Source organism: Thalassophryne amazonica, chromosome 14, assembly GCF_902500255.1.
Source record: "Thalassophryne amazonica chromosome 14, fThaAma1.1, whole genome shotgun sequence".
In the NCBI taxonomy this organism is placed as follows: Eukaryota; Metazoa; Chordata; class Actinopteri; order Batrachoidiformes; family Batrachoididae; genus Thalassophryne; species Thalassophryne amazonica.
Genome location: NC_047116.1, coordinates 15185744 through 15198506, shown reverse-complemented (window position 1 = coordinate 15198506; position 12763 = coordinate 15185744). Strand labels below are relative to the sequence as shown.

Here is a 12763-nt window from a genome sequence, read left to right as displayed (position 1 = left end):
CACTGGCTGCACCATGAGAGTATGTCCATAAGAAACATAGCCTTAATAAGGTTTAGAAAGTGAACAAAATACTCAGATCAAACATCTGCACAATAAGACTCTGCCTCTGAGAGAGTGTAATGCAATCCACCACCTGTGGATCAATCAATTAAACAACTTTATTCATCCCACAAGGGGCAATTCAGTTTGAGCAGCCCATAAAAAAAAACACAATAACATAACAACAATAAAACTAATAAAAACAGACTTAATGACTTAAAATGGGTATCCAGAATAAATAATTAAAAACATGGCAGACCTACAGAGCATTTAAAAGGCAAACCGCTGAAGGTATAAACGACTTTAAAAAACGGTTTATTCTACAAATTGAAGCATGACAGCGTTCTGAAGGAAGCGAGAAAACTCCCCTAAAAGAACATGACCTGACAAAGACAAGATACTTTAAGCCTTCCGGAGGAGCTGTTGATTAGAGCAAGAGTTTAAATGTCTTTGTTTCACTCCAATAATCTTTGAGCACATTTTAATAATGTTGTTCAGGCTGTGTCTTTCACTGAGAAGCTGTGAAACCAGCAGATAAATGAAATGCACAAAAGACTATCAATAAAAGACTGATAAAAACGACAAAGGATGACAGGAAGGAATTCAGTTATGGAGAAGATAAATTCTCTGCTGTCCTCGCTTCACAGTGGTGTCCGTGTTCACATCAAACTTCAGTTTATCAAAAATAGTCGCCAAGTACTTATATGGTGTGACAAGTTCCACTTTTTCTTTGTGTATAATACACTCCTTGGCCTCATCCCTGTTACGTCTGAAGTCAGTGATCATTTCTTTCATTTTGGACACATTTAAATCCAAAAAGTTATAACACCAACAAATAAAATCTGATAAACAGCTCCATGGTCTGATTCTGTACCGTGGAGAAGGGACAACAATACAGTGTCATCAGAAAATTTAACCAGATAGCTGCCGTCCTGAGAACTCCTGCAGCTGTATGTATACATAATAAAAAGGACAGGTGAGAGAACACACCCCTGTGGTGAGCCTGTGGACAACACAACAGAGTCTGAGAGGCAGCCATTTACAGACCCTCTACTCTCGGCCAAATAAAAAAAATTTAAAATCCAAAAAAACAAGCTGGTGAGGCAGGTGGAAATCATCATGCAGTCTTTCTACTAAAAGATATGGCTGCATTGTATTAAATGCCGACGAGAAATCTGCAAACGAGTCTGGCATGTGCATGTGGCTCCTCCAGATGTTTATACAAGGAGTTGAGAATAAAAAGCCTTGCATCCTCCACCCCCGTCTCTGCCTGGTAAGCAAATTGAAGTGTGTCCAGGGCTCCATCCACCGTTTCTAGAATAAGATTCTTCACAATTCTCTCAAAGCTTTTCGTTATTAATGATGTGAAAGCGACACATGTAAAATCGCTAATTTGCTTCAGTTTCGGTTCTTTGGGACTGGGATCACTGTAGATGATTTCCAACTAACTAGAATTTGGTTAGAATTGAGAGACTTTTGAAAAATATGCTGGAGTGCACCACTAAGCTGGTCCACACAATACCGTAATGTGCGCCCACAGATGTTATCTGAACCAGGGGCCTTTCTAATGTTTATACCCATAAGAACATTTCTGACCCATTCCTGGTCAATAACAACATCAGATTCAGGACTAAGAGACTCTAAACAGGGAGATGTTTCTGGAAAAGTCATAATTTTCAAATCCAGAATAAAAAACATTAAACATAATAGGGAGAACAGAATCCCTTGATTCCATCGATTTTAAGAAGTCGATCCTGTTACACTCTCACAGAAAACAAAAAGAAGAAAATGAACAGGAATACATAAACTCTGACATCAAATTTGTGTACATGACACTAATCACTAACCTTAATGTATTGTTGTAGGGTTTTTAATTTTAAAACTGATTAAACTGATGCAAACCTAATTCTGATTGGACATGATTTACTCCTTCAGTTTGATGAATGTGAGGATACACATCTCTAAAACCACTTCATATGACGCTTGATGTCTTCCAAATTACTGGAAACTAATTCTGCTTTCAGCGTTGCAATAACCACACAGTCACATCCGACATGGCTGTGTGGTTATTGCCTAAAGCCCGTATTTCGTTTGAAGTATTCTTCCTACCAACATTACTTGGCAAGTCTTTCAATTAACTTCCTTTCAATTTCAGATGACACTTTCATTGCTTAAGAACACAACTTATTAAAATGTTACAACCCCAATTACAATGAAGTTGGGACGTTGTGTGTAATGAAAATAAAAAGAATACAAGGATTTGCAAATCCTCTTCAACCTATATTCAATTGAATACACCACAAAGACAAGATATTTAATGTTTAAACTGATAAACTTTATTGTTTTTGTGAAAATATTTGCTCATTTTGAAATGGATGCCTGGAACATGTTTCAAAAAAGCTGGGACAGTGGTATGTTTACCACTGTGTTACATCACCTTCTAACAACACTCAATAAGCCTTTGGGAACTGAGGACACTAAGTGTGAGTGTCATGACTGGGTTTAAAAGAAGCATCCCCAAAAGGCTCAGCCATTCACAAGCAAAGATGGGGTGAGGATCATCACTTTGTGAACAACTGCCTGAAAAAATAGACAGTTTAAGAACAATGTTTCTCAAAGTTCAATTGCAAGGAATTTAGGGATTCCATCATCTACAGTCCATGATATAATCAGAAGATTCAGAGAATCTGGAGAACTTTCTACATGTAAGCGGCGAGGCCGAAAACCAATACTGAATGCCCGTGACCTTCGATCCCTCAGGCGGCACTGGATTAAAATCGACATCATTGTGTAAAGGATCTTACCGCGTGGGCTCAAGAACACTTCAGAAAGCCATTGTCAGTTAACACAGTTCGTCGCTACATCTACAAGTGCAAGTTAAAACTCTGCCATGCAAAAAGAAAGCTATACATCAACAACATCCAGAAACGCCGCTGCCTTCTCTGGGCCCGAGCTCATTTGAAATGAACAGATTTAAAGTGGAAAAGTGTGCTGTGGTCTGATGAGTCCACATTTCAAATTGTTTTTGGAAATCAAGGACTTCGTGTCCTCTGGACAAAAGAGGAAAAAGACCATCCAGACTGTTACCAGCGCAAAGTTCAAAAGCCAGTATCTGTGGTGGTATGGGGGTGGGTTAGTGCCCATGGCACGGGCAACTTACACATCTGTGATGGCATCATCAATGCTGAAAGGTACATCCAGGTTTTGGAGCAACACATGCTGCCATCCAAGCAACGTCTTTTTCAGGGACGTCACTGCTTATTTCAGCAAGAAAATGCCAAGCCACATTCTGCACATGTTACAACAGCGTGGCTTCGTAGTAAAAGAGTTCGGGTACTAGACTGGCCTGCCTGCAGTCCAGACCTGTCACCCATTGAAAATGTGTGGCGCATTATGAAGCACAAAATACAACGGAGACCCCGGACTGTTGAACAACTGAAGTCGAACATCAAGCAAGAATGGGAAAGAATTCCACATACAAAGCTTCAACAATTACTGTCCTCAGTTCCCAAAGGCTTATTGAGTGTTGTTAGAAGGAAAGGTGATGTAACACAATGGTAAACATACCACTGTCCCAGCTTTTTTGAAACATGTTGCAGGCATCCATTTCAAAATGAGCAAATATCTGCAAAAACAATGTTTATCAGTTTGAACATTAAATATCTTGTCTTTGTGGTGTACTCATTTGAATATAGGTTGAAGAGGATTTGCAAATCATTGTATTCTGTTTTTATTTACATTTTACATAATGTCCCAACTTCACTGGAATTGTGGTTGTAAAATGTTGGGTGTTGCTTCTCGGATATCACTGATTAATCTGGTATATCTGACAATAGGCCAATTTCTACTCTGCCAGTCATGTCCAAAATAACGGAGATTGTCATACTCATCACTCCACTGAGGCGGCTCTGTGTGTCCTTATGGATTACATTAAAGGCATGTTAGATAAAAGTGCCTGTGTTGGGGTGTGATATGCCCTCAAGAGGGCATGACATTGTAGCTCTCACCAAGTCCTATTATCTAAGTTGACTTAATGGTAATGAGTTAAGGTCATGCCTGATTCTGCCTAGGCTTTTAATAGCGGGGTCAAAAAGGTAGTGAACTCCTTTATATTTTATATGTATACCTTTGAGCATATCAGGCACAACCTAATGATGAAAAATGTTCATTACTATGCGTTGTCCCTCTTAGCAACCAAAATTGACATTGAAAAATTTTATTTTGTTTCTATTTATATTCTTATTTTTAATAGCTCCTTTATTAATAGCTCCTTCTAGGACATTCTGCATTGAGGTTTGGCGCAACGCATGTGACACAAACATTGCTTCAATCCTGCTATGGTGGAAGAAATCCATAGGACTTGTAATGAGGTCTACCATAGGCCAACTGACCCATTACTTCTCTTCTTCAATATTCTGGACTTCAAGGACTTAAGTCCTTAGATTACATTGCCATACCATTACCTTAATTCGGTTACGTTACTAGGCACAGGTGACTATACGCTTCTAGTTGTTTGACATGTTGGGGATGTTTAACATCTGTTTAGCTTAGAGGTCTCTGGTTCGGACTTGAGAGGAACGTCATTAATTGGTGCAACTAAGACTGACCTACGATGTAATATCACTATCTCACTGTACGAGGGGTAAATATGTATGGGTAAAGGCTGCACTATGCTGTGTTCTAGTTGACTTTGATGGACCTACGACAAGTTGATGTCTCTGCACTGTGTGGACATTTCAGTTTACTGTTCCTGGTGTTTCCCAACATCCCTTCGTTTATCTACTCTCGTGGTATTCCTGATGAAGGATAAGATTTCTTCAGGTGGGGGCAAACAGGGTGTAATATGCCTTGGTGGGTCACATAGGATCAGGTCAACCATTCTGTTGGGAGTGAACGGTACATGAAACAAATGGGTCAAGACAAAAACAAATGGGTCAAGACAAAAACATGGCAAATGTAAGTGATTTTATTGGTATCTGTTTCCAGGTGCTCTATTTGCATGATCTGACCAGATTATGATTGGACTACGTAGATTACTGGACTGTTAGAGACTACATTGACTACACGGGTTGCTTTTGGACTTCGTCATATCTGGATGCCACGTGTTTGTCTGGAGAGTGTGGTGCATTAGTTGTCTTAATGCAGTTGGCCTGGTAGCATTGGGATCAGGGACAGCTAGGCCCATGGCCACCAAAAACCAGACTCGTTCCAGTGTTGGAAGTAAAATAACTGCAGTGTTTCCAACGTTATCCTGATCTGATACCTGCTCTCTGGTTTGAGGTTCTCCACAGCCGTGTGTGTCTGGTTGGTCGTCACTACGGACTTTTCCTTTCCCTCTGACCCTTTAGTGGTGGATACAACTTCATACTCTGACAGAAAAAACACAATTCACAACTATTACCCACTGCACATTAACAAATATATGACACCACGATAACTGACATGGCAAACTGTCACATATCTGTGGAACCTAGAAGATCTCATGTGACTTAAAACAAATAAATTAATGCTTTTAATTTTGCACAAATTATTCAGCCATATCCTGTCTGTGCAGGGTTGCAACTTTACACAATCTCAGAAACAAATTTAAAGCAGAATTTGGGTTAAATAAATAATATAAAAGTTTTAATTATTTAAAAAAAATGTATGTTTAAAGGAGTCGCCTTGTGCTAAATCTTTATTTTTTCTCCCTTTCTTGTTAAAATATGGTGGGGATTTCATGTTTTCCATTGAACAACTCCTTTCCATTTAAAGTGACAGGTACAGAAAGATTGTTTTTTTTATGTTTCTCAGAGGTGGCGGCCAACTCTAATGCTTCTGGTAACAAACATCTGTTTGTAAGACATATTCAGTTTGTTGAAAAAAGTCTATAATATTGTTAATTTAACTGGTGTTACAAATAATGCCACATGTATCATCATGTACCTCAGCTCAAGATAAACCTGAAACAGTTTGGAATCTATCTGGAATGGTGCCTAATATATGAAATGTTTTTGGTTGGTGCACAGGCAGTAAATTTAAGAGATGCTTCATTTTGCAATGCAGCGGTCTTGTTTTTTTGTGTAATGTGTCCATCTGAGTGTGAACAAATCAACTCAGGTAGTTTTGATCTGATTTGGACTCCACTTGCTCTAATGACCAAGGGCCAACCAAGGACAAAAAAGATTTGATTTTCAGAAAAAAATCGGTTAAAAGTCAAAGTCATAGACCAAGACCAAAATTTGGGCCCAGTGCTAATATAGATAGGGAGTGCTCAGAGTGGCTATTTTGACTGGTTAACGAGACAGTATTTTTTTAAGTATAAGTTGCACCAGAGTGTAATTCTGAATTTTTTCTGTATGTGGAACTCACTCTTTAACACAGCATTTTCCTGGTGGTGAGTTTAACAATGGAGAGAAAATGAGCAGCACATGTACACACTACAGTGTGTGCTGTTACTTAACATAAGGACATTTAATTCAAACAATAAGCAAGATGGACAAATAAACATGCACTGGCTAACATACTGGACAATATATTGAATGTTATTTGATGCAGTTTGGACAAAAGGAATCGTCAGATGGGTACGGATGGAGATGTGAACAGTGGATTTACAGTGAGGAAAATAAGTATTTGAACACCCTGCGGTTTTGCAAGTTCTCCCACTTAGAAATCATGGAGGGGTTTGAAATTTTCATCTTAGGTGCATGTCCACTGTGAGAGACATAATCTAAAAAAAAAAAAAAAATCCGGAAATCACAATATATGATTTTTTTTTTTAATTATTTATTTGTATGTTACTGCTGCAAATAAGTATTTGATCCCCTACCAACTAGCAAGAATTCTGGCTCACATAGACCTGTTATTTTTTCTTTCTTATTCTGCACTCTTTACCTGTATTAATTGCACCTGTTTGAACTTGTTACCTGTATAAAAGACACCTGTTCACACACTCAATCAATCACACTCCAACCTGTCCACCATAGCCAAGACCAAAGAGCTGTCTAAGGACACCAGGGACAAAACTGTAGACCTGCACAAGGCTGGGATGGACTACAGGACAACAGGCAAGCAGCTTGGTAGAAGACAATAACTGTTATGATTATTTATTAGAAAATGGAAGAAACACAAGATGACTGCCAATCTCCCTCGGTCTGGGATTCCATGCACGATCTCACTTCGTGGGGTAAGGATGATTCTGAGAAAGCTCAGAACTATGCAGGAGGACCTGGTCAATGACCTGAAGAGAGCTGGGACCACAGTCACAAAGATTACATCAGTAACACATGATGCTGTCATGATTTAAAATCCTGCAGGGCAGCAAGGTCCCCCTGCTCAAGCCAGCACATGTCCAGGCCTGTTTGAAGGTCACCAGTGACCATCTGGATGATCCAGAGGAGGCATGGGAGAAGGTCATGTGGTTAGATGAGACCAGAATAGAGCTTTTTGGAATCACCTCCACTTACCATGTTTAGAGGATGAGAACAACCCCAAGAAAACATCCCAACCGTGAAGCATGGGGGTGGAAACATCATACTCTGGGGGTGCTCTTCTGCAAAGGGGACAGGATGACTGCGCCGTATTGAAGGGAGGATGGATGGGGCCATGTATTGCGAGATTCTGGCAAACAACCTCCTTCTCTCAGTAAGAGCATTGAAGATGGGGCATGGCTGGGTCTTCCAGCATCAATCAATCAATCAATCAATCAATTTTATTTATATAGCGCCAAATCACAACAAACAGTTGCCCCAAGGCGCTTTATATTGTAAGGCAAGGCCATACAATAATTACGTAAAAACCCCAACGGTCAAAATGACCCCCTGTGAGCAAGCACTTGGCGACAGTGGGAAGGAAAAACTCCCTTTTAACAGGAAGAAACCTCCAGCAGAACCAGGCTCAGGGAGGGGCAGTCTGGTTGGGGCTGAGGGAGAGAACCAGGAAAAAGACATGCTGTGGAGGGGAGCAGAGATCAATCACTAATGATTAAATGCAGAGTGGTGCATACAGAGCAAAAAGAGAAAGAAACACTCAGTGCATCATGGGAACCCCCCAGCAGTCTAAGTCTATAGCAGCATAACTAAGGGATGGTTCAGGGTCACCTGATCCAGCCCTAACTATAAGCTTTAGCAAAAAGGAAAGTTTTAAGCCTGATCTTAAAAGTAGAGAGGGTGTCTGTCTCCCTGATCTGAATTGGGAGCTGGTTCCACAGGAGAGGAGCTTGAAAGCTGAAGGCTCTGCCTCCCATTCTACTCTTACAAACACTAGGAACTACAAGTAAGCCTGCAGTCTGAGAGCGAAGCGCTCTATTGGGGTGATATGGTACTATGAGGTCCCTAAGATAAGATGGGACCTGATTATTCAAAACCTTATAAGTAAGAAGAAGAATTTTAAATTCTATTCTAGAATTAACAGGAAGCCAATGAAGAGAAGCCAATATGGGTGAGATATGCTCTCTCCTTCTAGTCCCTGTCAGTACTCTAGCTGCAGCATTTTGAATTAACTGAAGGTTTTTCAGGGAACTTTTAGGACAACCTGATAATAATGAATTACAATAGTCCAGCCTAGAGGAAATAAATGCATGAATTAGTTTTTCAGCATCACTCTGAGACAAGACCTTTCTAATTTTAGAGATATTGCGTAAATGCAAAAAAGCAGTCCTACATATTTGTTTAATATGCGCATTGAATGACATATCCTGATCAAAAATGACTCCAAGATTTCTCACAGTATTACTAGAGGTCAGGGTAATGCCATCCAGAGTAAGGATCTGGTTAGACACCATGTTTCTAAGATTTGTGGGGCCAAGTACAATAACTTCAGCATGACAGTGACTCCAAACACACAGCCAGGGCAGAAGCATTTCAAGGTCCTGGAGTGGCCTGGCCAGTCTCCAGACCTGAACTCAATAGAAAATCTTTGGAGGGAGCTGAAACTCCAAAACCTAAAAGATCTAGAGAAGATCTGTATGGAGGAGTGGACCAAAATCCCTGCTGCAGTGTATGCAAACCTGGTGAAAAACTACAGGAAAGGTTTGACCGCTGTAATTGCAAACAAAGGCTACTGTACCAAATATTAACATTGATTTTCACAGGTGTTCAAATACTTATTTGCAGCATTAACATACAAATAAATTATTAAAAATCATACATTGTGATTTTCCAGATAAATGTGTGTTGGAACAACATAATAGATCTTATTTGATGCAGATGAAAGTGGATTGCTGCCCAACAGTGTATTTGATTATTTTTTTAATCAGCTCTTTAATTTGCTACTTTTGTTCATTGTTGTACTGTACTTTCATTAGTGGCATTTATCCTTTTATTAATTGAGTTTATTTAAGTCTAGTGCACTGATTCCTCGGAAACCTCTATATAAATAGTTATTATTATTAATGCTGTTGTTGTTAATAATTTATGTACGATTTCTCAATATATACGTAAGTCACACCAGAATGTAAGTTACAGGACCTCCCAAACTAGTAAAAAAAAAAAGTGTGACTTATACTCCAAAAATACGGTACACTTATATCTACTACTATAAGCAACAGGTTAACCATTGTTGAATAACAAGGTTGTGGAAATTGAGTGATATCTCCACCAGGTGGACATTTACTGGTTATGTAGGCACATTAGAATTTCACGAAGAGCTCTAGTGGTTACTATTAAACAGTAATATTAAATCATACATCATCTTTCTATTGGTCACATGATCTTTGACCTTGTGTGTCTTTGAAAGGTGAAGGTTAAGATCATAACTGTTTAACTTAAACAGTTTAGAGCCGAATTAATTTGACAACATAAATACTTCATACTGAGGTAATTAAGTTCAAACATTCACAAACAAATTCTCCCTTTCAAGCCGTAAACAAAAACATACCCACGTCTGGTCTGTTAGTTGTGTTTTTGTACCTTTGGTCTCGTTGTCGGATTTCTGCCAGTCTAGAATGACAAAGGACGGACAGCCTTCCACTGTAAGCACGGTGAGGTTAGACGGCGGTAGGCGGGGGGGTCCAGTGACATTCAGGTCATTGGCCTCCTCTTCAGGGAAGTAAGAGAGCGACGTGGTGATGGAGCACGGTTCCTCCGGTTTCTTATCCGTCTTGTAGATCACGTGTGGAGCTGTGGGCAGCCCCAGAACCGTGTTTATTTATTTATGACTGATCATCTGCCTGTTAGTTCACCATGTTTGAAGAAAAGCTGAATTCAGGCAATGAAAAATCTCACCGACGAAGCGCTTTTTGCCCATAGCGTCCACCTCTGATGCCGGCGAGGAACTGAAGATGGAGGAGTTGTCAAATAATTCAAAACGACTGACTGAAAAGAAGAGAGGAGGACGTGTTGGGGTTGGGTTGATGTTCCAACAGCTCTGACAAATAGTTTATTCTCATTTGTAGGTCAAAAATCTGCTCCTCCTCGGGCGACTTTATATTTATTGGTTTTATTTTATTACCGAGGCCACAATATGGCCCTCGGGTATTGCTAAGTGTTTGCGTCTGTCCATTTGTCTGTCTGTGCTCAGCATACGTCCAGTCCTATTACTGCCAGAGTCTACAAATTCACAGGAAATATTCTTGGGACACAGACCTTGGACAAGTTCAAAGATGGCTAATCTTGACCTATTCTAAGGGGTCAGAAGGTCACATTCTTTCTACACATTCTCATTAATTACATGCTCATACAGCCAAGGGTATTTAGCATTGCGTTATATATGTTTTGTCATTAGTATACAGGTCTGCATGCTGCACTGCTAATAGATGTCTGCAAAATAATAAAAATAATGCAATGCTAAAATACTCTCAGCCGTATGAACATTGTCTTCTTAATAATTTGCAGTTGCTTAATTGGTATCCCAGTGCAAAGTGTGTGTGTATATATATATATATATATATATATATATATATATATATATATATATATATATATATATATATATATATATATATACAGTAGTGTTCAGAATAATAGTAGTGCTATGTGACTAAAAAGATTAATCCAGGTTTTGAGTGTATTTCTTATTGTTACATGGGAAACAAGGTACCAGTAGATTCAGTAGATTCTCACAAATCCAACAAGACCAAGCATTCATGATATGCACACTCTTAAGGCTATGAAATTGGGCTATTAGTAAAAAAAAAAAGTAGAAAAGGGGGTGTTCACAATAATAGTAGTGTGGCATTCAGTCAGTGAGTTCGTCAATTTTGTGGAACAAACAGGTGTGAATCAGGTGTCCCCTATTTAAGGATGAAGCCTGATGAAAGCCTGAGGAAAATGGGACATTCAAGACATTGTTTAGAAGAACAGCGCAGTTTGATTAAAAGGTTGATTGGAGAGGGGAAAACTTATACGCAGGTGCAAAAAATTATAGGCTGTTCATCTCCAATGATCTCCAATGCTTTAAAATGGACAAAAAAAACAGACGCGTGGAAAAAAACGGAAAACAACCATCAAAATGGATAGAAGAATAACCAGAATGGCAAAGGCTCGCCCATTGATCAGCTCCAGGATGATCAAAGACAGTCTGGAGTTACCTGTAAGTGCTGTGACAGTTAGAAGACGCCTGTGAGAAGCTAATTTATTTGCAAGGATCCCCTGCAAAGTCCCTCTGTTAAATAAAAGACATGTAGAAGAAGTTACAATTTGCCAAAGAACACATCAACTGGCCTAAAGAGAAATGTAGGAATATTTTGTGGACTGATGAGAGTAAAATTATTCTTTTTGGGTCCAAGGGCCGCAGACAGTTTGTGAGACGACCCCCAAACTCTGAATTCAAGCCACAGTTCACAGTGAAGACAGTGAAGCATGGTGGTGCAAGCATCATGATATGGGCATGTTTCTCCTACTATGGTGTTGGGCCTATATATAGCATACCAGGTATCATGGATCAGTTTGGATATGTCAAAATACTTGAAGAGGTCATGTTGCCTTATGCTGAAGAGGACATGCCCTTGAAATGGGTGTTTCAACAAGACAATGACCCCAAGCACACTAGTAAACAAGCAAAATCTTGGTTCCAAACCAACAAAATTAATGCCTCGCAGATGTGAAGAAATCATGAAAAACTGTGGTTATACAACTAAATACTAGTTTAGTGATTCACAGGATTGCTAAAAAAGCAGTTTGAACATACTAGGTTTGAGTTTGTAGCATCAGCAGCAGATGCTACTATTACTGTGAACACTCCCTTTTCTACTTTTTTTTACTAATAGCCCAATTTCATAGCCTTAAGAGTGTGCATATCATGAATGCTTGGTCTTGTTGGATTTGTGAGAATCTACTGGTACCTTGTTTCCCATGTAACAATAAGAAATATTCTCAAAACCTGGATTAATTTTTTTAGTCACATAGCACTACTATAATTCTGAACACTACTGTATATGTACATGTTTAATAAAGCCCATCTATCAATCAAGCAATCATAAACAATATTTATGTTTATGCTTTTGCCAAAAGCAGAAGTTAACATGCATGCTGACGTCCACGAAATCACTTCAGAGGTGTTACCAGGTTACAAAAACAGTGTTTTGAGTTTTAGACGTGTTTATTTCTCATTAGCATGTACATAATATATGACAAAGAGGTTAAATTTACCCACAAATTAAATGGAGTTTGCAGCTAGCTACCAGCATTTGACGTCGCCATGCTAACGTCCATTAAATATCTTGTAAATCACTTCAGAGGTGTTATTAGGTTCCAAAAACAGCATTTTCAATTTTAGAATTGTTTATTTCTTCCTAGCCTTTACAGAA

The 12763-nt window shown here is 39.1% G+C and overlaps 1 protein-coding gene across 1 annotated transcript in view; it reads right to left on the bottom strand.

The window, feature by feature from the left end:
• Nucleotides 1-12763, bottom strand: part of LOC117525329 (target of Nesh-SH3) — a 113981-nt gene that overhangs the window by 5335 nt on the left and 95883 nt on the right. Inside the window, exons 21-23 of the mRNA XM_034187170.1 lie at nucleotides 10242-10331; nucleotides 9927-10136; nucleotides 5303-5408 (exon numbers count right to left, since the gene is read on the bottom strand). Of these exons, the coding sequence (XP_034043061.1) occupies nucleotides 5303-5408; nucleotides 9927-10136; nucleotides 10242-10331 (406 nt within the window). The remainder of the gene's footprint in view (nucleotides 1-5302; nucleotides 5409-9926; nucleotides 10137-10241; nucleotides 10332-12763) is intronic.